The sequence below is a fragment of the Stegastes partitus genome, unplaced genomic scaffold (genome assembly GCF_000690725.1).
Source record: "Stegastes partitus isolate 25-593 unplaced genomic scaffold, Stegastes_partitus-1.0.2 Scaffold1222, whole genome shotgun sequence".
NCBI lineage: Eukaryota > Metazoa > Chordata > Actinopteri > Pomacentridae > Stegastes > Stegastes partitus.
The window spans coordinates 159,934-186,031 of NW_007578953.1; the positions used below are offsets into that span (position 1 = coordinate 159,934).

Sequence of the window (26,098 nt, forward strand, 5' to 3'; positions counted from 1 at the left end):
CGGTCAAAAGGTGATTCACTCTCAACATCTCATCTGAGCAGCAGACATGAAGGGCGGCCAATTTCCTGCCAAGCACGCAAAAAAAAAAAAAAAAACAGACTTATGAAAGACTACTCTTGTTACCGAGAACACAGAACGTGAAACCACGTTCCTCTTTCTATGAAGATCTTTCTCGGATTGTGACCTAAAAAGCTGCCTTGAAGAGAGGACGGGACTGAGAGAGAGAGCGCGCCCACCCTGTGGAAAACGACAGCGAGGCGAAGTAAACCAGGTCAATGCAAAGACCCTGAACAGAACAAATCATTCTGTTCTCCCCGTGCACCTCTCGGCGTCTCTGCAGACCTTATCCTCACATACGCTGCTGCAGCCAGCCCGACACTCGCCCTGGATGACGGGAGAAAGGTCCTTGTACAGAGCAAACTCCACAGCCTGCAGCACACACTCAGCCAGCAGCCCCAGAGATGATGGTGTTATTACCCAGCAGGCCCCCGCCTCATTATCTCAGCTCTCCAGCCACCAGGAGGACACGGAGGAGAGAGGAAAGGATCAAAAACTGCTTTGTCTCAAACTGATTCTGGGTGATTTTACCACATGGAGATTTCAAAAAGCCCACAGAGGTATGATTACCACTGTGGCGGCCCAAACAGCCGGGCTGTTCAGGGGACGGTTCTAAGCGTCTGCCGGGGCCTCAGGCTCACCTCTGCTCACAGCAGGCTCTGCTTTCAAAGGGGGACCACTGCAGGAAGCAGGACTCTGCCTGTTCCTGATCTGGCTGCTTCACTGTTCCCTCTTTTTCCTTCGCCCTGCTCTTGTTTCTCAGTGACACAGCCAGAGGGGGAAACATGACTCCGGCAGCTCAGCCAGGCCCGGCCCAGCGCAGCCAAGCCCTCTGCAGCCGGGCCGGTCCTCCTGCCTGAGCCCTCCCCTCCGCTGCTACTGCAACACGGAGCAGCACAAATTCTGTAGCATACACCCGAGAAGGAGGGAAGGCAGGCACAGAGACCGAGGCAGCTGCTCGCCGGCACCGGGTGCCTGTCAACTGATTGTCAAAAGCTAAAAAAGACACGCCGGCTCGAGCCGAACCCAAAGGGCAGCACCCTGCTTTCATATCAGCGCCGAGAGACGAGGTCTGTCAGTGGAGAAAGCCACTTGGCTGATATGGAAGGTATTTCCTTTCACGGTACGAGCGGCGGAGGCTCCATTTACATTATAATTTCATGCAACGCAGATGACACATCCATCCAGAGAACTTCCAGCTCCTTCCACCAAAGTGCAGCTCTGTGTCACGACACCTTCAGCGTGACTCCTGCTGCACGTCACCTCTCTGTGACCCGCAAAGAGACGAGCTCAGAACCGTGGACGTGTGGTGCCGAGTGTATGAGACAGAACAGAGCAGAAAGAGGTTCAAACTGGCCAAACGTGAGCCGACAAGTCTCTGAGGAAGCAGCGTCACAGATCCCAGGTGGAGTTCACGGACCTGCACAGGGCTTTATGAGCGTCCAGGTTGTGTTTTGAACCCAACTAGCTCATCAGGGTGGAGAAGTCAGAACCACAATCCACAACGTTGCAGCATAATACTATAAAAAGCAATAACACACACTGATCATCAGCACTGAGAAATTAACTGTTCAGCAACAACCACACGGAGGGTTTAGCTCCAGCACAAGTAAAAATGTTTACAGAGATCTGTGATTAAATTAAATCTGATATAATAAAGAGCAAAACTAAGCCAGAGCCTGAAACCTACAAACGGAGGAACATCTCTGTTCTGTGTGCCATGTAAGGTAAAGCTCACTGGTTGAACATGGACGCTGCTGGAACTCCTCGGAAAGTCCAGTCATTATTTTTGGCTTATCGAGGAATTACTTTATCTGAACCGGGGTTAGAACAACAGTCCTGGACGACGTTATCATGAGCAAAGAAAGAGCCGTGACTCACTGCTGTTCTTCCATTTAGACGATTTAATTCAGATGATTTTATGACGTATTTTGGGACAGAAACGCAAAGATTGCAGATTCATCAAGAGCCTGAATGGAGATGCAAACAAACAGCTCCGCGGCTAACAAATCTGTGAGAACACGTGACAACCAAACAATAACGAGGAGCTGTGACTCCTATCAGTTTGTCAGAAATCACGCTGAATACTGGCTGTTGTGTGGTTTTAACTGGAGTGTGATTTCATAGAAACACTTGGATCCAATTCCTGGTGGACAAAAGAATGCAGCAGCGTGATGCTAGGCTACTGTCCCTCCATGTTGACCATTTAACTCAGATCATTTTGGGATGTATTTGGTGGCAAACCTGCAACATGAAAAGATGGCAAAATTCAAATCCCAAGCAAACAGCTCCGCAACAAATAGATCTGTGAGAATCTGTAAAAATCAAACAGTATTTGCAACGAGGGGCTGAGCTTCTGATTAATGTTTCAGTTGCTGCTGTTGTTGTTGTGTGGGTTTAACTGGAGTGTGATGTTATTTCATGAACACTTGGATCTGATTCCCCGTGAACAGAGACAGAACTGTGATCCACGACGGTTCCTCCTTTGTCATCACTTCACTGAGCGAGTTTTGTGACGGACAGATCAGGAGACGCCACATTCCTGAAAAGCTGAATGAAAACTTAAAGCAAACAGCTCCTCCACAAACAAATCTGTGAGAACATGTAGAAATCAAACAGTGATTGTAAGACGGGACAAACGAACGTGAGGAGAAAGAAAGAGTCGCTAGAGAGAGGATCAAGCAGCAGAAACTGTGCAGCTGCATGAAGGATATTTCAAAAAGTCCACATTAGAAAAGGTTTTCACATTTAAGGCTCAGATTAGCGACGTGGAGGACTAAACAGAGTCGACGTGTCACGCAAACTGAACGTGTTCGATACCAACACACAGAGTAGGGACGTCAAAGACTGACCGTTAATCAACCAGCTGCTGTTATTATTTTAACAAATCAAAAAAATATGAACCGATGAAGCACAACATGGACACGCATGTTACAAAGATCATCTGCAGTACCCGGTTGTTCCACCAGGTGGAGCCTCTTACAGTTTAACACAGTAGCGACCTGAGGGGGCGTCACTCGGACTATCTGCGGTTTTATTTTGGTCTGCAGGGAGCACTGCGTGACTTTAGGAAGCAACGGGGAACCGTGACCAAGTCCTCTGTGGCGGTTAATGTCTGCTGACAACCAGGACATCGTAGCTACAGCCCACTGGTTTACGTAACCAAACCATAACAGCAGCTCATATCACATGTCTGTTGTTAAAAATATCTGTATGGTATGTGAAATGATGTTCACTGCACTCAGTGCATGTAATCGATTATTGATTGATGAGGCTGCCAACTAACAGCAAAGGAAACTGTTGAAAATGTGCATCCCTCATACAAACCAAGCCGCTGGTTAAACACTCCTCATCGTCTGTAGCATCCAGCTAGCTGCAGCTAACTATGACTGTCTTTGTTGATTAATGTGTTGCCTGTTTTCTAAAATAATCGACAGAAAAATAGTGAAAAATGTGGGTCAGCGTTTCCCAAAGCTAACGTCTGCTAACGTCTTGTTCTGTCCACAACCTACAGACATCCAGTTTACAGTCACAGAGGCGGAAAGAAACCAGAAGAATTTGGACTTTTTCCTCTTAGAAAATTACTCAAATCAATTATCAGAACAGTCAGCGATTAATTTAACAGCTGACAACTCATCAATTAATCATCGCGGCTCTAGATCCATCTCAGCTGCTCAGGTTCATACGTGTCCCGAGACCACAGCCGGCTGTGGGACGAACTGGGCCTCAGCCAGCAGTCATCAGACACTCGGCCTGCAGGGATGCTTCACATGACGGAGCAGAAGACACACACGAGCCACTGAATGAATCTCAGCGTGTGAAACCTGCAGGTCAGCCATCAGTTTGTTCAGACCAGGTGCTGTGTGCAGCTGTGCAGCGTGGACCCATCCAGTCCTGTCTGAGTGACACTTCGGTATGTGTCGGCCCACTGTGGCCCGTCGTCATGGAGCGACTCGTTTAGAACAACACCCATGTGAAACAAATACCTGACTCAGCCAGGTTTGGCGTGACGTCAGCACCTGGCCCGGTTCAGACGAGCAGGCAGCTGCGGCGTGTCACGACTGATTGTTTGTTTGGGCAACGTGGTCGAAACGAGGTGCTGCTTTCTATTTTTTTTCTTTTTTTTCTCGTTAGAATATGGCAAACTGGTTGGATGGAAACCGAGCCCAGAACAATGAGTCACAGCCATGCGGTGGATTTCACAGCCAGGCTGTGCATTCCTGGCCCGACAAAGGAATCCTGTACACAGCAACCACACAGACGCGCTCAACACCGTCTACGGCAGCCCGGCTGGGGCCCGCTGCTGCGTTCATGGGCTTGAAACAGACCAGAGCGAAAATCAATGAGCTTCTCAAGAACTGGAATGACAAAGTTCTCTGGAGCTGGAGGGAGGATACGAGTTTAACGTGATCCAAGACGTCACAGCGGTTACACACAACAATAACCTGACTTGTCATTTTGAGCCCAAGACAACAAGCCGTCATTAAAACACCACGAAGAATCTGATTCTGTTATTGCTTCCGATTTGGATCAATCTGAGTCAATTCAGAAAGAATGCAGGAAAAATGCTGATAAACTGTTTTCAAATGTTCAGCAATGTCCCAAAACCTGAGTCGGATGAAACATTTTGGCTGAATTTTGAGAATTTCGTCACACATGAGAAAAAATAAACATCCTCTTCACTCGGACGCCACATTTAAGGTTCAATATTTCCACAGATTTAATCCCTGAGCCATTAAACCTGCTGAGGACACAGAAAAGTGTTTCCAGAAAACCCAAAAAGAGGTAAATGGCTCCAGCAGAGGCCTTTTTCTTTTTTCCAACTATTGGCCCTTAAAAATGAAAAAGTGCAAAACTTTGAAACAAAGGTGGTACTGATGCACCAGAACGTTCCTGTAAGTGTAAATACACGGATGTATGAATGTATGATGATGAGCAGTATTACCTCAGAGTCATCATCAGTACCACCACTTTTCTATTTCAGTCTTCCTTTAGCTCACTTATCTTTATTTTACTAACATATATGAAGCTTATATCTTATTGCTTTCTCCATGAGGTGCTAAATATATTCTCATGTAATTGTAATTTCCTTCTCAGCAACATCTGAAGCAAGTTTTCCTCCTAGATTATTTCAGTTATTTGATTTTATTTCCTACTGGGTGACATGGACTCGTGTAGGATCACAGAAACTGGTGCGTATAGGGGTCTATATATCGTCATAAGTTGCCTCCAGAACATAACACAGAGCTCAGTTTGGGGTCCCAAATAAGGACACTGAATAAAATCTGAGTCGGTGGAGCCTAATCCTAACCCTGTATTTTAGGTTTTTCTCTCACTATGACAGATTGGTACGCTGCTTAAATCACGGCTCATCATCTTCTATTTGCTGTACAATAAAACAACAACGTCAGTGAAGTTTCCAGACGAGGTGATCAATCAGTAGCAGGATGAACAACCACATCTGAACGGTGTTTGGTAACATCCTCAGCGGTCGGAGACAGAACCAAAGCGGGCCGTCTGGTGCGGCAACAAACGCAAGACTATTGTGTATTTACAGTGTAGGTGTGTAGCGTCTGATGAGTCAGGTACAGAAACTGTGTTCACAGCCAGGAGTTAACAAATCAGAGGTACAGCTGAGCATCAGCCAAGCGCGACAGATTTTTCTTTTTTTAAACCAAGACAAATATTAGTGAGTTAGTGGATGTTGCGTAAACTGTCTGCCTCTTTTGGAAGAAGCTCATAAACAGGAACAACACATCTGTGCAACCAACACATCTTTAGCCTCGAGGGAGGAAGTGCGCTACAGAGCAAATCAAATATCCTGAACAGACGCACAAATGTCACACTTTATTAAACTCAAACCGTTCGTTTAACATAAAGGAATAGCGAGCTAACGCATCGCATCCCTACTAAAGACTTAATGATCAAAGTCAGCAACAAGTCACACCATGCTAATGGTGCTGCTGGTGCTACTGGTGGTGCTGGGATGTGATCCTGATGCTCCTGAAGCACTGGGTGAAGTTGGAGGACATTCTGGACGACAAACGGTGAAGCTGTGGATGTTTGAGGGTTTCGATCCAGCTGCCAGGTCTGGACCGTTCCTGTCATTTGAATAAAGCTGCTTCATGAGGCGGCCTTCAGGAAGAAACTGGTCGAATAAATCACCTGTGAGCTGTTACACACCTGGTCGGTGTCCTGTTTTAGGTCTCACTTTATCAAAGTGTAGATCTGGATGTGTGGTGGAGATTTAACTTCTAGACTTGTGGTGCACAAGTGGCTAAATTTAACCATTTTTTCTAAACTGAAAGCACATTTTGAAGAGTTTCCCCCAAAATAGGAAACAAGCTGAGTGGCTCTAACAGGAGGTACAAGATGCTCAGACTCAGGGGTGACACGCTTCATGGATGTGGCTCCTCTGACTGAATGTGAACAAACACAACAACAACAACAACAACAACAACAACAACAACAACAACAAACAGCCCTGTGAACCTGCTGATGTGCACAGACGAACACAAAAGGCGGTGATGAGTTGGTTAGCTGCTGCTGCTGATGAGCGGCTCCGTTCAGTTAGCTGGAGGCGGTCATGCTAACCAGCTTTTGTTTAACGCCAACATAAAAGTAAGTGTCAGACCAGCTCCCTGTCAGGGCCCTGGACAAATCTGGGCTTTCACATTTTAAAAAATGGAGGTTAAAAAACAATAAAAACCAACAGAAACGAAGGTGTTCGTTGAGCTGGAGCTGCTGCTGGAGTTGGTTTAAAGTTGAACAAAGAGCTGTGTGTGTTTTATGGCCAAAGCGAAACGGGGCAACTTGTTTAATTAGCCCAGTTAACGTTATTAACCTGCTAGCAAGAAACTACTAAAAAAAAAAAAAAAAAAAAAACAAACAGGGCTCACACGACAAGCAGGGAGGTTAACGGCTGTGCTTTATGAGTAAATAATAAAAAAAAGCCACTTAAACGTCCAGCAAACTAAGCAGCTAAAGAACAATAGCTAGCTAACATTAGCCACTCACCTTAAAATAACCACCCTCGTAGTGTGTGTTCGGGGGTCCGAATATCGCCACTTCCCAGTTGTACATGTCCGACTCGTCCACCAAAGTTATCTTGAAGCCTTCCACCGGCTCGTCCTGGAGACTTTTCATCTCCAGCATGAGTGCTTTCTGGGAACTGGCTACATGATGTCCATGCTGAGCCATATTCCGCCGCGGTTCCAGCAAATATCTTCAGCGACCCACCAGAAGAGCTGCGACTGGCGAAGGACGAAGCTAGCTCGGTGTAAAGAGGAGAGAAAAAAAAAAAGAAAAAAGAAGAAGAAGAAGAAAAAAAAAACACACACAGCAGCTACCAGCCGGAGGACGAAGCCCGTCGCAACGTTGCTCCTCGGTTCGGTTCGTGTTCACAGCAGAAAATAATAAAAAAATAAATAAAACGGGATTATTTTTTTAAAATTTATTTTTTTAAATAAAAACGCCACCGGGCTGCGTTCGGTCGGAGCTGCTCGCCTTCCTCTGTTGTTCTGAACAATCCCAGTTATTAACGACCATCTGAACCTGCTGCTGGCAAGGCGCGCAGCTTAGCGGAGGAAGTTCCGGCTGCGGCTTTCAAAATAAAGCCTCGACTCAGTTGGCTTCAACTTGACTGTGTTTTCACAGGGAACAAAAACCAACAAAATCCAGTTTAGCATCCAATCAGAAGTGCAAAAGAGGCAGTGAAAGTGCAGTGCAACGTGAGAAATGGAATAGCATTAAGATTAGTGTAAATGTGCGAGAATAGATACGAGTACAGCTGTAATAATGATCAAATAAAATAAATAGTAGCCTAGTGACCTAGAAAATTAACAAAAACCTATATAAAAACTAACAAAACCCTAGATAAAAACAGTAGTTATACAGCGTGAAATGTATTAACAATGCCTGTAAGTACGTAAAATGTATGAATGTCCAAAATGTATATTACAGAGCTGAATCATTGGACCCCTACATACAATGATATCAGTGTTACTCCCTCAATACTTTGTGAAATATCTGTTTCAGTAGCACCTGCAATATTTAATTATCATGTGCAGTAATTTAAATTTCATGTACAACATTTCCTGATCATATGTAATATTTATTATCATGTGCAACAAACTGTTCCCTGAAGGTTCCCTGAAGGTTACTGTTTTCCTAGAAGAAAATAATTCTTCCTGGAGGAGTCCGTCTTTCTCTAGATTAACTTATATCAGTCTGTGACTTCTAAACTCTCTGACTGACATTTCTGAAATTCAGCTAAGTCCCTGTTCTTTAAGGCCAAAGTTAACTGAACTACATTATACTTCACTATGATATCTGGTAAATCTTAACGTTTTGAGCTGGTGTCTTATTTTCTAAGTCCACGCCGGAAGCCTCTTGTGACCGGTGCTAGCTTGGCGATGCTACAGCGCGCTAGCCTGCCTCCAGTTTCAGGTGTGTTGCTGTCAGACATGAGAGGAGTTCTGCTGAGCGACCCTGGAGTCCAAACCGACCAGTTCTACGGAAAACAGTAAATCTAAAAGCCGCCGTTTGGTCTCCTGAACTTTTCTCAACTCAGCTGCTCGCTGTCAGTCAGCAGAGGTCTCGATTACTTCTGCTGCCGCGCAAAGCTTCCTGGGAAGTGGAGTTCAAAGCAGGACATCAAACGTTAGTTTCACATAAATAATCAGAAAAAGGTTCCCTCTTGACCACCTCAGAATCAGATACTTTTTTTTAGGTTTAAAAACTTTAGAAAAAAGTAAATGTGGTAATCAAAACAAAAATGTTCCCTTTAGCATTTAATGTATGAATAATAATAAAAATAATTATAATTATAATTATAATAAAATTATAATAAAACAACAACACTTGCAATATGTAAACAAATTAGCATTTAAAGGGTTAAAATTCTGAAAATGAATGAATAATTATTTAATCATGATCAAGACAGGAGTTGGTTAAAAGATTTACCTCCATGAAAGTACAAAATAATATTAATGTATAACATTTTGGTCTTTAAAGTCCTGATTGTGAGTTTTATTTTTTCAAGTCTGACACTGCACAAAAATAATGAGGCTCAGAATCAGTGTTGCTGCCAATCACTGATCCCAGACTTTAGTAAATTCAGAAAATTCAGAATATTACATTTTCTTTTTCAATAAAAAGAACAGTTTTATTGTGTAAACAAACTGGGATTAAAAGGGTTGAAATCCTAAAACTTACAGATTATGTTCTCGTTACAATCAGGACTGATGTTGGATTAAAAAAGCAGTGAAGGTTGAAAATAATAATAATATATACCATGTTTTATGGCCGTTTTTTTCTTTCTTTTCTTGGACATTTTTGTCTTTAAAGCCTCGAATGTGAAGTTTTTTCAAATCTGTTTCTGTACAAAACAGAAATATTACATCTGAATCACTGCTGTTGCTCAACTGAGACGAAAATAATTCAAACTCAAAGGTTTATTTCAGCATTTAGTATATGGAAAACAATTCATTTAGTATTTATTTTTTTTAAAACACACAGTGGTACTATGTGAACAAAATTATTAAATATGTGCAGGTATGATCAGGACTAATGTTGGTTTAAAAAGTAGCAAAATAAAAGTGGAAAATAATATGAATATACAGCTTTTTATGTGTTTTTTGACAAACGCTTTTGTCTTTAAGGTCCTGATTCTGCTTTTTACAGCATAAAAATACTGAAGCATCAGAATCAGCTGTTTTGCACATTGCTAATGTATCCCAAACTGTATTTTCCATATTTAGTACACAAGAATATTTCATGTTTAATATTTATTCACACAGAAACCACGGCATTTAAATGGTTAAAGTTCTGAGAATGAATCAGTGTTTGTTGGGGTTAAACAGCTCCGACGCCAAACCTCCTCCTCTGCACGCACGTCACTGGCTTATCAATCAGCTGTCTCCCAGTTCACAAACACACCACATGTTTGGCATTTGTGGGCGTTTATTGGTTCACTGTAACACACACACACACAAAAAATAGACAAGAGCAGCTTGTCACAGCCTTTATTCTTTTAATTTAGGTGGACTTTCTGTAAAGGGAATGTAGATAATTTATGCTGTCCCCTTTTTAAAACATGACATTGTACAGCTGGATAGTTGAAGATGGAGAAATAAAAAGACATGACCATTAGAAATCCGTCATATGAGAGTATATTTGTCAATGTCACAAGCCAAACTTGGTAAAATAACTCACTACAACCGAACCAACAGAGAATTAAGACAGAGTGGGTCGCCCCTCAGTACACGGCTTCTTTTGGTTGGGAGCCCCGAGCCGTCGGCGCGGCGACACCGAACAGAACCCCGAACAGAACCCCCCGTCCTTCCCGCGTGTTCAATAATTTAAAACATTCAATGATAGCTTTCCTTTTCTTTTCTTTTTTTAATTGTCTGAACTGAGAATAGATAAAAACACAATACCATCAAAAATAGAGAATGGTCAAGTAAACTTCATTTAAAAAAAAAAAAAAAAAAGAAATGGAATGACGAGTTTTTGTTTGTGGAACAGGAGAAAAAAAAAGGGAAATAAAAAGTGTACATTCCTAATCATGCAATATACAAATTTTAATCTAATATTATGCACAGAATGATCAGAATCATCGGGATGATTAAGGAGTCGTTTCTGGGATATCAGTCGTTTTCAGGAGCAGGAGTAACATACAGGTTTATTTTCTATTGACATTCCTGAAGAAACAGCTGATCACCTCTGTGCACAGACTCTACTACTGGACTGAAGATCTAGTGGAGCGGCGGACCCGACCTCCAGGTCACAGACATCATCATCATCATCATCGTTTATCTACAACAGCAGACAGGTGTGAAGGGGCCTTACCGGTATATATATGAACAGAGACGCTACCGAGTCAGTTCTCTTCTTGCTACTACAAGGTTAGGTTGCGCTGGACGGGGTCGGTGACTTGAAACACAAAAAATTCAAACATCAAGTACCTCAGAGAGAGTTCTACGAGGAGGCCGAGTTCTTCAGAAGACGACGCGTGTTCCTCATACCACGTTAATGCACAAACAAAAAAAAGGCAGTTTCTGAAGGAGAAAGAAACACGAAGGGATTTCATCATCAGGCGCAAACGTTTCACACGGAGACGGACGAAGCCGCTCGCTGCTGCCGAGGCGACGCCGGCTAATACTGACTCAGAGGGACGAGTTAACAGAGAAAACAGCTTCAGCAACCGAATACGCAGAGCGGCTGGTTGTGGGATGGAGACAGGACGCGGGGCAGTGATGGGCAGCTCTCCTTAAACCACATCAGTATGTTGACACGAGCGACGCCTGCAGCACCACGGTGGCTTCAGAGGAAACGATCCTTAGTCAGAACAATAACAGAACATCTTCTGTACAGCGAGCCGTGAGCGGAGGATGAGATGAATGAAGGTGGCGTCCTCACATGACACTGTACATCCACTCTATCGTTTCAAACTCTTTCCATCAAAAGGAATGATATGTTCAAAGTCTGGGGGGAGGTCAACCTGCAGCTTAGCACAGATGGGTCAGATACACTGGAGGGGGGGAGGTGGGGCTCTATGAGACGTATGAGGGGCTGGAGCAGGTCAGACGGCAGGACGAAGGCTCACAGCAAACCCACTGAACTACTGCACAGATCAGCCGTCGTGCCACGCAAGGATTCTGTTAAGCTAACAGCAGCAGATCTGCTCTGAGCCTCTGCCAGGAAGGCCAGTGGGGGCAGCAGCCCTGATACGAGTGGAAAACCCACGCCTTATATGTAGCTTTGGTTTCATGTCCGCTCTGCTGTCGCCCAGCGTCTGGTCTCCTCCAGGCAGCGGGTCAGCGGCGGGTGAGCGGGTTAAAGAGTGGCCGTTCTTCCAGCTAGTCTGAGAAAACACGCAGTCACGTGTTGTGGGTTTTTGTTTCAGGTCGACACAGATGAGCAGCTCGAGGTTTAGTGAGCGGACCGGAGGGGTGAGACGAAGGCGCAGACGGGCTTCAGACAAGAAACAGAAAAGCGACAAAACGACAAACAGAAAAAAAACAAACAGAAAACTTCAAAACAGTAAAAATACAATTCAACCATAAACAGCAAAAAAAAAGAAAAAAAGAGAGAAAAAAGTCCAGTTGTCAACATCACATTACACGACTGTCACAGAGTGGAGGGTGGAAAAAAAGGGCAGAGCAGAGGACGCCGGGCGTCCAGAACCAGGAGCTCGGCGGCAGAGTCAGAGTGCAGCGGATTGGCTGTCCGAAAAACCAGGAAGTAAAAATCAAAGCGCAGCGCAGAGGAGACGGAGCGTTTACACCATGAGTCTGTAAAACAACAGCGAGTACGAAGGAGGGACCACAGAGCTCAGAGTGCAGAGGAACGACAGAGGAGGAGGANTTTTTTAAATAAAAACGCCACCGGGCTGCGTTCGGTCGGAGCTGCTCGCCTTCCTCTGTTGTTCTGAACAATCCCAGTTATTAACGACCATCTGAACCTGCTGCTGGCAAGGCGCGCAGCTTAGCGGAGGAAGTTCCGGCTGCGGCTTTCAAAATAAAGCCTCGACTCAGTTGGCTTCAACTTGACTGCGTTTTCACAGGGAACAAAAACCAACAAAATCCAGTTTAGCATCCACTCAGAAGTGCAAAAGAGGCAGTAAAAGTGCAGTGCAACGTGAGAAATGGAATAGCATTAAGATTAGTGTAAATGTGTGAGAATAGATACGAGTACAGCTGTAATAATGATCAAATAAAAAATAAAATAAATAGTAGTCTAGTGACCTAGAAAATTAACAAAAACCTATATAAAAACTAACAAAACCCTAGATAAAAACAGTAGTTATACAGCGTGAAATGTATTAACAATGCCTGTAAGTACGTAAAATGTATGAATGTCCAAAATGTATATTACAGAGCTGAATCATTGGACCCCTACATACAATGATATCAGTGTTACTCCCTCAATACTTTGTGAAATATCTGTTTCAGTAGCACCTGCAATATTTAATTATCATGTGCAGTAATTTAAATTTCATGTACAACATTTCCTGATCATATGTAATATTTATTATCATGTGCAACAAACTGTTCCCTGAAGGTTCCCTGAAGGTTACTGTTTTCCTAGAAGAAAATAATTCTTCCTGGAGGAGTCCGTCTTTCTCTAGATTAACTTATATCAGTCTGTGACTTCTAAACTCTCTGACTGACATTTCTGAAATTCAGTTAAGTCCCTGTTCTTTAAGGCCAAAGTTAACTGAACTACATTATACTTCACTATGATATCTGGTAAATCTTAACGTTTTGAGCTGGTGTCTTATTTTCTAAGTCCACGCCGGAAGCCTCTTGTGACCGGTGCTAGCTTGGCGATGCTACAGCGCGCTAGCCTGCCTCCAGTTTCAGGTGTGTTGCTGTCAGACATGAGAGGAGTTCTGCTGAGCGACCCTGGAGTCCAAACCGACCAGTTCTACGGAAAACAGTAAATCTAAAAGCCGCCGTTTGGTCTCCTGAACTTTTCTCAACTCAGCTGCTCGCTGTCAGTCAGCAGAGGTCTCGATTACTTCTGCTGCCGCGCAAAGCTTCCTGGGAAGTGGAGTTCAAAGCAGGACATCAAACGTTAGTTTCACATAAATAATCAGAAAAAGGTTCCCTCTTGACCACCTCAGAATCAGATACTTTTTTTTAGGTTTAAAAACTTTAGAAAAAAGTAAATGTGGTAATCAAAACAAAAATGTTCCCTTTAGCATTTAATGTATGAATAATAATAAAAATAATTATAATTATAATTATAATAAAATTATAATAAAACAACAACACTTGCAATATGTAAACAAATTAGCATTTAAAGGGTTAAAATTCTGAAAATGAATGAATAATTATTTAATCATGATCAAGACAGGAGTTGGTTAAAAGATTTACCTCCATGAAAGTACAAAATAATATTAATGTATAACATTTTGGTCTTTAAAGTCCTGATTGTGAGTTTTATTTTTTCAAGTCTGACACTGCACAAAAATAATGAGGCTCAGAATCAGTGTTGCTGCCAATCACTGATCCCAGACTTTAGTAAATTCAGAAAATTCAGAATATTACATTTTCTTTTTCAATAAAAAGAACAGTTTTATTGTGTAAACAAACTGGGATTAAAAGGGTTGAAATCCTAAAACTTACAGATTATGTTCTCGTTACAATCAGGACTGATGTTGGATTAAAAAAGCAGTGAAGGTTGAAAATAATAATAATATATACCATGTTTTATGGCCGTTTTTTTCTTTCTTTTCTTGGACATTTTTGTCTTTAAAGCCTCGAATGTGAAGTTTTTTCAAATCTGTTTCTGTACAAAACAGAAATATTACATCTGAATCACTGCTGTTGCTCAACTGAGACGAAAATAATTCAAACTCAAAGGTTTATTTCAGCATTTAGTATATGGAAAACAATTCATTTAGTATTTATTTTTTTTAAAACACACAGTGGTACTATGTGAACAAAATTATTAAATATGTGCAGGTATGATCAGGACTAATGTTGGTTTAAAAAGTAGCAAAATAAAAGTGGAAAATAATATGAATATACAGCTTTTTATGTGTTTTTTGACAAACGCTTTTGTCTTTAAGGTCCTGATTCTGCTTTTTACAGCATAAAAATACTGAAGCATCAGAATCAGCTGTTTTGCACATTGCTAATGTATCCCAAACTGTATTTTCCATATTTAGTACACAAGAATATTTCATGTTTAATATTTATTCACACAGAAACCACGGCATTTAAATGGTTAAAGTTCTGAGAATGAATCAGTGTTTGTTGGGGTTAAACAGCTCCGACGCCAAACCTCCTCCTCTGCACGCACGTCACTGGCTTATCAATCAGCTGTCTCCCAGTTCACAAACACACCACATGTTTGGCATTTGTGGGCGTTTATTGGTTCACTGTAACACACACACACACAAAAAATAGACAAGAGCAGCTTGTCACAGCCTTTATTCTTTTAATTTAGGTGGACTTTCTGTAAAGGGAATGTAGATAATTTATGCTGTCCCCTTTTTAAAACATGACATTGTACAGCTGGATAGTTGAAGATGGAGAAATAAAAAGACATGACCATTAGAAATCCGTCATATGAGAGTATATTTGTCAATGTCACAAGCCAAACTTGGTAAAATAACTCACTACAACCGAACCAACAGAGAATTAAGACAGAGTGGGTCGCCCCTCAGTACACGGCTTCTTTTGGTTGGGAGCCCCGAGCCGTCGGCGCGGCGACACCGAACAGAACCCCGAACAGAACCCCCCGTCCTTCCCGCGTGTTCAATAATTTAAAACATTCAATGATAGCTTTCCTTTTCTTTTCTTTTTTTAATTGTCTGAACTGAGAATAGATAAAAACACAATACCATCAAAAATAGAGAATGGTCAAGTAAACTTCATTTAAAAAAAAAAAAAAAAAAGAAATGGAATGACGAGTTTTTGTTTGTGGAACAGGAGAAAAAAAAAGGGAAATAAAAAGTGTACATTCCTAATCATGCAATATACAAATTTTAATCTAATATTATGCACAGAATGATCAGAATCATCGGGATGATTAAGGAGTCGTTTCTGGGATATCAGTCGTTTTCAGGAGCAGGAGTAACATACAGGTTTATTTTCTATTGACATTCCTGAAGAAACAGCTGATCACCTCTGTGCACAGACTCTACTACTGGACTGAAGATCTAGTGGAGCGGCGGACCCGACCTCCAGGTCACAGACATCATCATCATCATCATCGTTTATCTACAACAGCAGACAGGTGTGAAGGGGCCTTACCGGTATATATATGAACAGAGACGCTACCGAGTCAGTTCTCTTCTTGCTACTACAAGGTTAGGTTGCGCTGGACGGGGTCGGTGACTTGAAACACAAAAAATTCAAACATCAAGTACCTCAGAGAGAGCTCTACGAGGAGGCCGAGTTCTTCAGAAGACGACGCGTGTTCCTCATACCACGTTAATGCACAAACAAAAAAAAGGCAGTTTCTGAAGGAGAAAGAAACACGAAGGGATTTCATCATCAGGCGCAAACGTTTCACACGGAGACGGACGAAGCCGCTCGCTGCTGCCGAGGCGACGCCGGCTAATACTGACTCAGAGGGACGAGTTAACAGAGAAAACAGCTTCAGCAACCGAATACGCAGAGCGGCTGGTTGTGGGATGGAGACAGGACGCGGGGCAGTGATGGGCAGCTCTCCTTAAACCACATCAGTATGTTGACACGAGCGACGCCTGCAGCACCACGGTGGCTTCAGAGGAAACGATCCTTAGTCAGAACAATAACAGAACATCTTCTGTACAGCGAGCCGTGAGCGGAGGATGAGATGAATGAAGGTGGCGTCCTCACATGACACTGTACATCCACTCTATCGTTTCAAACTCTTTCCATCAAAAGGAATGATATGTTCAAAGTCTGGGGGGAGGTCAACCTGCAGCTTAGCACAGATGGGTCAGATACACTGGAGGGGGGGAGGTGGGGCTCTATGAGATGTATGAGGGGCTGGAGCAGGTCAGACGGCAGGACGAAGGCTCACAGCAAACCCACTGAACTACTGCACAGATCAGCCGTCGTGCCACGCAAGGATTCTGTTAAGCTAACAGCAGCAGATCTGCTCTGAGCCTCTGCCAGGAAGGCCAGTGGGGGCAGCAGCCCTGATACGAGTGGAAAACCCACGCCTTATATGTAGCTTTGGTTTCATGTCCGCTCTGCTGTCGCCCAGCGTCTGGTCTCCTCCAGGCAGCGGGTCAGCGGCGGGTGAGCAGGTTAAAGAGTGGCCGTTCTTCCAGCTAGTCTGAGAAAACACGCAGTCACGTGTTGTGGGTTTTTGTTTCAGGTCGACACAGATGAGCAGCTCGAGGTTTAGTGAGCGGACCGGAGGGGTGAGACGAAGGCGCAGACGGGCTTCAGACAAGAAACAGAAAAGCGACAAAACGACAAACAGAAAAAAAACAAACAGAAAACTTCAAAACAGTAAAAATACAATTCAACCATAAACAGCAAAAAAAAAGAAAAAAAGAGAGAAAAAAGTCCAGTTGTCAACATCACATTACACGACTGTCACAGAGTGGAGGGTGGAAAAAAAGGGCAGAGCAGAGGACGCCGGGCGTCCAGAACCAGGAGCTCGGCGGCAGAGTCAGAGTGCAGCGGATTGGCTGTCCGAAAAACCAGGAAGTAAAAATCAAAGCGCAGCGCAGAGGAGACGGAGCGTTTACACCATGAGTCTGTAAAACAACAGCGAGTACGAAGGAGGGACCACAGAGCTCAGAGTGCAGAGGAACGACAGAGGAGGAGGAGGAGGAGGAGGAAGGAGGAAGAGGAGGAGGAAGGAGGAAGAGGAGGACGAGGAGGAGGAGCAGGAGGGAAAGAAATCTTGCAAATCTGAGGACCAATAAATAGGCGATACTGGACGTGCCAGCCGCAGTGTTTGGTAACATGATTATGTCGTGTTTCGGTGAGGGAGGGGTCGGGGGGCGGCGTGGAGGGGTCGGGGGGCACCCTGGGGCTGTCAGACACAATCAGCACTGAGAGAAGGTCTGCTTGATCTCGTCCAGCACATTCCCGAGCAGCGTCGGCTCGTCACATTTAGCGTCAATGGAGACGGTCTGAGCGGACTGGAAAACACAGAGAGGAGAGAAACGGATGAGAAAGGCTCAGACTGAAGCTCAGACTGAAGCTCAGACTGAAGCTCAGAGCGGCTCGGTTCTCTGGTGGATCTCTGCTGTTTACTCACAGTTTTGACCAGCAGACAGACGTGGTGACCCTGGATTGACCTGCTGTACATGGAGGCACAGGAGTCGATCCGCTCCACAACTGAACGCACAAAGAACACAAGCGTCAGCACAACAACACCAGAGATCACGTCTCTAATGATGATTATACAAATTAATCAATGCATCTAAATGATTAAAATTCCTCCAAAAAGTGCAGAATGATGATTTAGGTTCATTTCACTGAGTCCCTGGATGAGGCGGCGCAGCAGGAAGCGTGACAGAAACTCTTTCATATTAAAGTGCATTAAGGTGGAACTCCAACATGATAAAAATAAGATTAAATAGAGGGATTATCATCAAAGTCAGTTGTTCAACTCCAAAAGAAATCCAAGTTTATCAAAGCCCTGAACAAAGTGAAGAAGCCCAGACAGGCTCCAGCTCCTCCTCCTCCTCTTCTTCTGGTGTCGGTACTGTCGGACTAAACTAAAGGAACCGGACCTTTTTTGGTTGACACTGTTTTGGCTGAATATAATCTGGAGCTTTCTTTTTATTTAGAACTTTTCAACACACAGAGCAAATAGTTCTTCCTACAAATGTTTAAAAACGGTGCAGACTGCATTTAGTCTTTCCTCACATCATCAACTCGACCCTTAAAAAGACCAAAACCAACGACTGACTGGATCCTTTGAACACGTTTTGCTGTGTGTTGACACCATCATGTACGTTAGACTCCAACAACGTATTGAGCTTTGAATTTCCTGCACAACGTTTGTCTTGAACTCGTGTGTTTGGTGAGTTTGTGAGACGATGTCGCGGCTCTAAATCTGGAGAGCAGCAGTTTGGTTAACATGCAGTCTGCATAAACTGTCCTTCAGTGACTGTTTCCTACTAACTCTGTGTTCTGACAACAGAAACAAACACATGAATGAGACGAGCTTTCCTGGAAGTTCAGCCGGACACGTGAGCACAGAGAGCAGGAGGGAAGCTAACGGATGTAAATGACCTCCTGTCTGTTTCTCTGCCATCGAAGCTCCACGTACAAACTGCCGTCTTGTTCTGTGCTGACCTGAAGTGCTCCCACAGTCTTGGGAAACTGCGGCTGACTAATGAACGTCATGACACAAGAATGACGGCGTGATAGTGAAGAAAAACATCCGTAAAAAGGAACTACGGTCAGAAAAAAAAACACACATGTGGACTAAAAACACTGACGATGACGCGTGTGCACCCGTCATCGATCCCGCTGACTCATCCTCATCACGAGATTCTTCTTTTGTTTGAATTTCTTTCTAAATCAGATGCAGTTCAGCAAACAGATCAGCACAAGTTCCTCATCACGCTGACCTCCAGTGACTTTTCTCTAAAAGTAAAAGTCCCCCATTTCTGGAGAACGCTGTCGTAGTTTCCTCTAAGTGAAGTGATGCAACCCTCTTCTGTGGCTAAACAACAGAAAGAACAGAGCACATGGGGATGCATTCGTACCAGAGAAGTGGTGGTGGAAGCAGATCCTGGCCAGTAGGTGGTGGAAGGGCATGTTGACTCCCTCCAGCCTGACAGAGCTGCCCTTCAGGTCGCCCGACTCCAGCAGCTTCGCAAACGCATCGCTGGCACAACAAAGGAACGAAAAACACAATTCAGTTTAGATTTATCCTTTAAAATAATAGAACAAAAAGCAAAGAGAACGCTAAAAACAATAAGGAGATTTTAGTGAAGTTATCACCAGCTTTTCAATCTTTTATGTCCTCTGGTGCAAACATGAAGCCAAAATTTCAAACTTCACACAAGATGCATGTAATAAACGTGGAACTGGACACGTTCATGCAGCTCAGACGATGATCCAGTCTGAGTCTGGATCTTCTACAAGCTCGTCTGCAGCATCATCCCAAAAGGTCACAACTGGTTCTACAAATTCTCCGACACCAACAGGAAGCTTATGTGGCAAAATGATATAAGCAAACACTAAAAGAGAAAGGACGAGTTCAACAGGCTCACCGACACTTAGAGTGACTGACAGGAAAAGCACCGACCTGTAGCACGGAGTAGTGATTAGGTAGGAGGTGCAGGTAAAGTGCAGTTTGAAGTCCAGTTTCTCGTGAGTGGAGGAGTCTTCGTTCTGTGGGAATCGTAAAAGAAAAGACAAGCAATGAGGCTTCTGATGGATTCTCTTCTGTCTGCTAATCTGTGAAGAAGTCTGGGTGGATGATGAATGACCAAACAGCATCTGAAAGGCGGTGAAGATGCCTACAAACATACGGCATGAGTCTTATGCTCAGCCTGTTTTATGAACTCTGCATTTACAGAACTAAACCCACAACTATCCAGGCACCTAACAATCCCTTCATCGTACCTCTATTAGAAGTTATTAATCTGATTAGTCTCATTATTTGCATTTCTGAGCCAGTCTGACACCTACACAGCTAAAAAACTGAGCAAAGTATTCAGGAAGTGCTGCCTGATTTTAGATATAACAGCAAAACACACCTGATGAGGTGTTATGGAGACTCGTCTACAACACATTTAATCAGCTTTGACCTTATTTGTAGAACAAATGGTGTTTGTGCACGCTGTCTGACTCACCTTGACTATGAAGGTGAGGGTTCCCTTCAGTTTCTGTGGCATTACGATGCTCTGCACAGTGAAGACGAATCGCGCTTCGTTGGAAACTCCTGCAACACGACAGAGAAGCTCACCGTCAGAAATCACACTCAGCTTCCCAGAGTGACATTTTAGTGTCGTTATTACAAAAAGAGATGACGTCTGAAGACTCAATAAAACTAAGAGACTGATTTACTTCTACACATTTACATATGTTGTGTTTTTAAATAACTGATTAAAACCCTGCAGACTGACCAGGAGGCAGCTGGAAGGGGACGGTGAGGCCGTCGTGAGGACCTGAACCTTCTGGCCTCTGCAGCTTGGAGTTCAGAGAGTCCAGGACGTTGAACTCCATGGATTTGAGGAAGCTGTCGCACTTGTTTTCAAATATAACCGACACCACCACCTGACTGCCATCCTGCAGGTTCCCCTGGATGTCGTAAACCTGAGTGGGAGGAAACAGGTTTTTAAAAAGAAGCTTATTTTTGTTTTTAAGCACAATTCTTTGCACCTGCTGTTCTAATCTCCCCTCCTAGTTTTCTAAAAACAGACACATGATTGTTTGAAAGGCTCATTCTCACAGCAGAGCACAGCAGATCTGATCGATCACCCCAACATCAAAGCACACGCGACTGTTCTCAAGAACCAGTCTGAGCACAAAGAGGTAATGAGAAGGAAGGAATCGCTCTCAGAAGACCGAAGCAACAACGCTGTGCTACAGAAACACGAATGCATTCTGGCCCTGAGGCGAGTCTGTGAAGAGCGACAGCGGCAGCAGAGAGAAACACGTCTAGGAGGGAGCTTTAGCAACGCTCTGACAGAACTTTGATACCTGATCAGCATCTTCCATCATCTTTAAAGAGAAGGAGAGACAAGCAGAAATCTGTATGTGTTGTTGTTTTTAGCAGCTGCTGAATTCCACATTGATACCAACAGCTGAGGCTTTAACATGAGCACGTGTAGGTTAGAATCTACTCCGTGTGGAGGAAACATGCAGCTGGATTTTGGCAAAAACAAAACAAAATCAGATAATCAAAATGCTTCTCCTGCCAGTAACCAGACAAAAAAGGTGTTCTGTCCTCTGTTAAACTGTTTCTATATCTGAAAGTGAATGAAATATTCTAACATCACTGGATAAAGAACGTCCAGCCAATCAGATTCAGTTTGACTGATTCATCTGGTTTGCTCTGGTGTTTATGTAAAAGCATGAATCTTACTTCAGATACTGGAAATCAAATGTTATATTGACCAGAATGAGGCCAAATGGTGGACAAGACTATTTAAAAAATGGGTGAAACACTGAATTTCCGTGGTGCAGCAGCCTCCCAGTCACCTCCACTCACCATCTTGATGTAGGAGTTCTCAGCCAGCAGGCAGTAATTGGACATGGGCTGAAAGGAAAGAGGAGCTCAGGTCAGATCAGGCGTTCTCTGTCACTCAGTATGCTAACTAGGCAACAGGAGCTCTACCTAGCCGATGCATAACAAGCGAGGCTGTGTGTCTGTCTGTGTCGGTAGCAGTCAATGGGTTCAAACAGCCTGAACAGCGATGATGAATTATGCTGCCTACATGCAGCATGGAGGTTTGTGTGGCTTTGAGGTCCGTGACTTGTTCTTTCCCCCCAAATCATGAAGGTGCCAATTTAATTTTTAACTTTACTGCTTTAGGAAAAACATTGGCTGACTCATAAAAATGTTTCTTCTTTGCTTTATCGGTGCATAAAATGAAAATAAGTGAAAACGGGCTGGTTCAGAAACACGATGACTAACGCTGACCGGCAGAGGCTCTTCCTCCTCGACGGTGCCGTTCTGCACCGACTCCTCTCCTCCTCCGTCGCCGTGGTGGTGGTGGTGATGGTGCTTCTTCTTCTTTTTCTTCTCCTTCTCTTCCTTCTCCTTTTTCTGCTTCTTCTTCTTGTGCTTGGAGGATTTCTGATCGTCGAAAGGAAAATAAGAGAGAAGTCGTTAGAAGATCTCACACAGTTCTGAAGCTTCATTAATCAAATCAAATATATTCCTGCAGCACGTTTTAGAACAAGCTGAGATGATCCAACTGCTGAACATGTTGTCAGACCAGCAGCAGCAAAATGATGAGCAGACAACAAGACAGGATCAAATTAGTAAAATCAGTTTCAGGAGCTAAAACCAGAGAGCAACTTGTAAGATTCATTTCTCAAATTGGAATAAACATGAAATATTAAGACCTTAAGAGCAGAAAAAAGCCAAAGAAAACATGTATGTCTTGACGTTTTTTTGTTTTGAGGAGCATTTGACTGAAATTGGAAACTCATTATCTCCCCTCTCTCCCACCAGGTGCTTGGTTCTGGACCTGGGGGATTCTCCTCGTGACAGGGAGTGACCGATACCTATTGAACGTGTAAATGTCAGCGGGAGGATCCTCCATCTGCAGAAAATTGGTTTCAAATAGTCACTAAAATCTCTGTAACAGAACACAAGCGGTGTTTTCCAGAGCTGAATGGTGTCTGATTACAGAGAAACTCAGGAAAACCAAGAACAGTACGATTCTCAAGGTTAAAAAAGCACTGGGTGTCATTTGTCTTGTGTTCTGTCATTTTTGTATTTTTATTTTTTATTCAACCGTCAGGCTGAACCGAGTTTAAACACTGATGTTCAACCTGAAATCCTGTTAAAGTTTAGATACAGAAAAAAAAACACTCATGGAAGGAGGAAGACAGTAAAGAACCTGTGAGTCTTCCTCCTTTCTGCTTATCTATGTTTTATTTACTTCTCTTTACCGCTTGTTATTTCTACTGACCCACATCCTCACTGTGCCCTCTCCTCTCTGAATAACGGACCTGCAGGCTATAAAGTGATTAGAGCATGATTGTGTCTTTTATGTCGGTTGCGCTAATTAAAAATCCGACAATAAAACCCAGGCGCTGAACCGGTAATGATTAACGGTCATCCACAGAAACTGGCAGGTCCGTGATACATCGTTTGTGCAAACTTGTGAGAAGGAGAGCGGCCGACGTGCCGCTCCGTCCTCTCGGGGGCTTTGTGAACTGGAATCTCGAGCGCCGCAGCCAAACTTTGTGCTGCGCAATTATCACATCATCAGCGGTGACTCACGGTCTCCTCCATCTCGGCGTCTTTGGGCTCGTCGGGCTCGGAGTCTGGCGCTGTGCCGGCGGGTGCCTCGGGCTCGGGGGCTGCTTCTGCTGCTGCTGCCGCTTCTGATGCTGCTGCTGCTGCTACGGTTGCTGCTTCCTGTTCAGACACACAAACACAGCGCCGGATAAACTCATTAGCGACGGCAGCTGCAGCATGTAACACACACGGCAGAGTTTGCCACGTCTGTGTCGACAGAGGTAAGTGAAGTTAGTGAGTCCACTCAGTCACACGGAGAGAATTCACCATCAGCCGCAACCCACCGAGCTCTGTGACACCACAAACATGAACCTGATCTGTTAAACACAGCAAAGAAAACCAATAAGCTAAACCTCAAACGAGTCTGACTGACAAACCTGCTACTGTACAACATGCAGTGGTTTTATTGTTTTTTTTATTCTGGGACTTCGGGATCTACTTTACAAACCAGCTACACTTGCTGCTGCTGCTGCTGCTCACAGATTCGAGAGCCTGATTGTGAAAGCGAGCGTACACGCCGCCGTAAGATCTGTGACGCTAATATGACAGCCAATACAAAAACAAGCCTTCCTCATTGACACGTTGAGGCGTGTTTCTAGGTCAGCCTAGACTCAGGGGCTGACAGCTCAAATGATTAAAAACAGAAATCCCCAAAAGCAAAATGAAAATGCCTGACAAACCTGCTTCTACTGAGCCTGCCTGCCCGATATGTGCAGATAAGACGGTGCCCAAGGTGAAAACCTCCGTCTGCAGGGACATCTGTGTTAAATGTCAACAGCTATCCAGCGATCATGCACGGTTAAAGGAACAGTTTGATGTTTTTTCACTTATTGCTGGAGCATGTTAGCTTAGCCCAGAATAAACCAGGTGAACTCCTCAGGTAACGAATGTTTGATCTCAAACAATCAAGACGGGCCTTTTCTTACATTTACTGTTTGGCGCTCTCATAAAAAGCCCTGTTGTTCTGCTACTAAAGACAGAATTAAAGCAGAAGTTGAATTTTTGAGAAAGAGAAACTTAAATGTTCTTTGTGGTTTCCTTGCAAACTTTACATTCAGTTTATTCTATCCAAAAAAACTGCATCCTTGAGGTCTAACAACCTGCTAAAGGCATGTTGTCTGAACTATTTTAAACTGTCACATCCTTGCTCACTCGTCAGCCATCTTGTTCCGTACGAACACACACAAACAAAATGAGGACCCACTTATAGAAACACTGCTCCACATTCATCAACAGCTCCACTCCGCATTACAAGCTGCTACTTCTTCAGCACAAGACGTTTTCTGTTTCTCTGAGTGAGATTCTGACACAGAATCTAAAGATAAAACAGAAACACAGACGAGCACGACGCCACATGTGACCGCCGGGGAACAAACGCGTGACATGTGGTGGTGATATGAACAAAAGGATTCCAGGCGGGACTCCAGGGGAACCTGGTGACCTCTGCTCACTCGTCACCACCTCTCAACACAACAACAAAAACAACAACACAAACTTTGACCTCAAGGCCGACACGACACCCAGCAAGCAAAACAAGAGCTGAGGAGGAGAAACACTGGCAGCGTGAGACGAACACACACACATACTGTGGACACACACACACATACACACATGCTAGAAAACAGAGGGAGGCTTGAGAATGGGAGAATATATACGTGACCTGTGAAAGAGAGGAGGTTCTATCAGAAAGGTGCGTAAAATAAGAAAAAAAAAAAACAACTGAAGCTGATCAAGAGCCGTTGAATCGTTTCTGCTCGACCGTCTCTGATTTGTCTGAAATCTTTACAGCGTAAATTATGGATATTTTGAAAGATAATTCCAAGATAATCTTCTTTTAAGTAATTACCCGTCCACCTTCTTTCAGGAGATTTTTCTGCACATTAACATTTGAGGCTGTTTGAACGACAACATCTCGGAAACTTTAAAAAGTAAAAGCCTCAAACTTTCACTGTTCTCTCTCATCATGTCAGTGACTCAGAATCTGTAATTCTGCACAAGTAGATCCACCATTCTCTGATTATGGATCAGTTGAAATATGGAGAAAACATTATAAAGCTAACATGAGAAGTCCCATCTTTGACACAGATTAACACAAACTAATGCAGTCATAATTCCCAAAGAAACTACACAGAAGTCAAGTCTCCCCCAAACCAAAGTTCATGTCTACAACATGAGGTCCTCAGAGTCTGATCTAAAATTTCACAAATAGCATTTTAAATAATAAAAAAGTTTCAAGCAAATCAGAGACAGTCCAGCAGAAGGCTCCTGATTATCTGGGATGGAAAAACTGAACAGAAACAGAATGTACGGCAGAACCAGTGCATGAGAAAGGTGAATAAAACACAGCGTTGTGAAGGAGGAAGGTGAAAACTGAGGAGATGAGGGTGGGACAGAGAGAGAGAGAGGGGGGCGACTCAACCTGGGTGTTAGAGGGCACTGGAGCGTTTGAGAGCCAGAAATCCAGGTCCGAAACCTAGAAGAGGAAGGGAGGGAGAGGAGTGCGAGGAGGTGAGCGGGGTGAGGGCCAAACAGGTTCTGTATCTTACTACTATTCATGAAAACGGATACAGAGCTTACACTGTTCTATTTCATGAATAAATCAAGTATTTGGCTGGAGACTGCACAGTCAGCTACG

The 26,098-nt window shown here is 43.7% G+C and overlaps 2 protein-coding genes across 7 annotated transcripts in view; both read right to left on the bottom strand.

Annotated features, from left to right (window-relative positions):
* Positions 1–7,398, bottom strand: part of LOC103368917 (ubiquitin-conjugating enzyme E2 R2-like) — a 25,942-nt gene extending 18,544 nt beyond the window's left edge. Inside the window, exon 1 of the mRNA XM_008297454.1 lies at positions 7,075–7,398. Coding sequence (XP_008295676.1) covers positions 7,075–7,257 — 183 coding nt within the window. The 5' untranslated portion in view covers positions 7,258–7,398. The remainder of the gene's footprint in view (positions 1–7,074) is intronic.
* A 7,587-nt stretch (positions 7,399–14,985) lies between these two features.
* ap3d1 (adaptor related protein complex 3 subunit delta 1) overlaps positions 14,986–26,098 on the bottom strand; it is a 31,640-nt gene continuing 20,527 nt past the window's right edge. For 2 of the 6 annotated variants that reach the window (XM_008297457.1, XM_008297455.1), the window contains 11 exons: positions 25,883–25,936; positions 23,446–23,583; positions 22,132–22,287; positions 21,700–21,747; positions 21,189–21,209; positions 20,612–20,801; positions 20,339–20,427; positions 19,789–19,874; positions 19,244–19,365; positions 17,782–17,861; positions 14,986–17,662 (listed from right to left, as the gene is read on the bottom strand). In XM_008297457.1, the coding sequence (XP_008295679.1) occupies positions 17,567–17,662; positions 17,782–17,861; positions 19,244–19,365; positions 19,789–19,874; positions 20,339–20,427; positions 20,612–20,801; positions 21,189–21,209; positions 21,700–21,747; positions 22,132–22,287; positions 23,446–23,583; positions 25,883–25,936 (1,080 nt within the window). In that variant the 3' untranslated portion in view covers positions 14,986–17,566. The remainder of the gene's footprint in view (positions 17,663–17,781; positions 17,862–19,243; positions 19,366–19,788; positions 19,875–20,338; positions 20,428–20,611; positions 20,802–21,188; positions 21,210–21,699; positions 21,748–22,131; positions 22,288–23,445; positions 23,584–25,882; positions 25,937–26,098) is intronic. The other 4 variants (XM_008297461.1, XM_008297456.1, XM_008297458.1 and 1 more) reach the window with 3 other exon arrangements.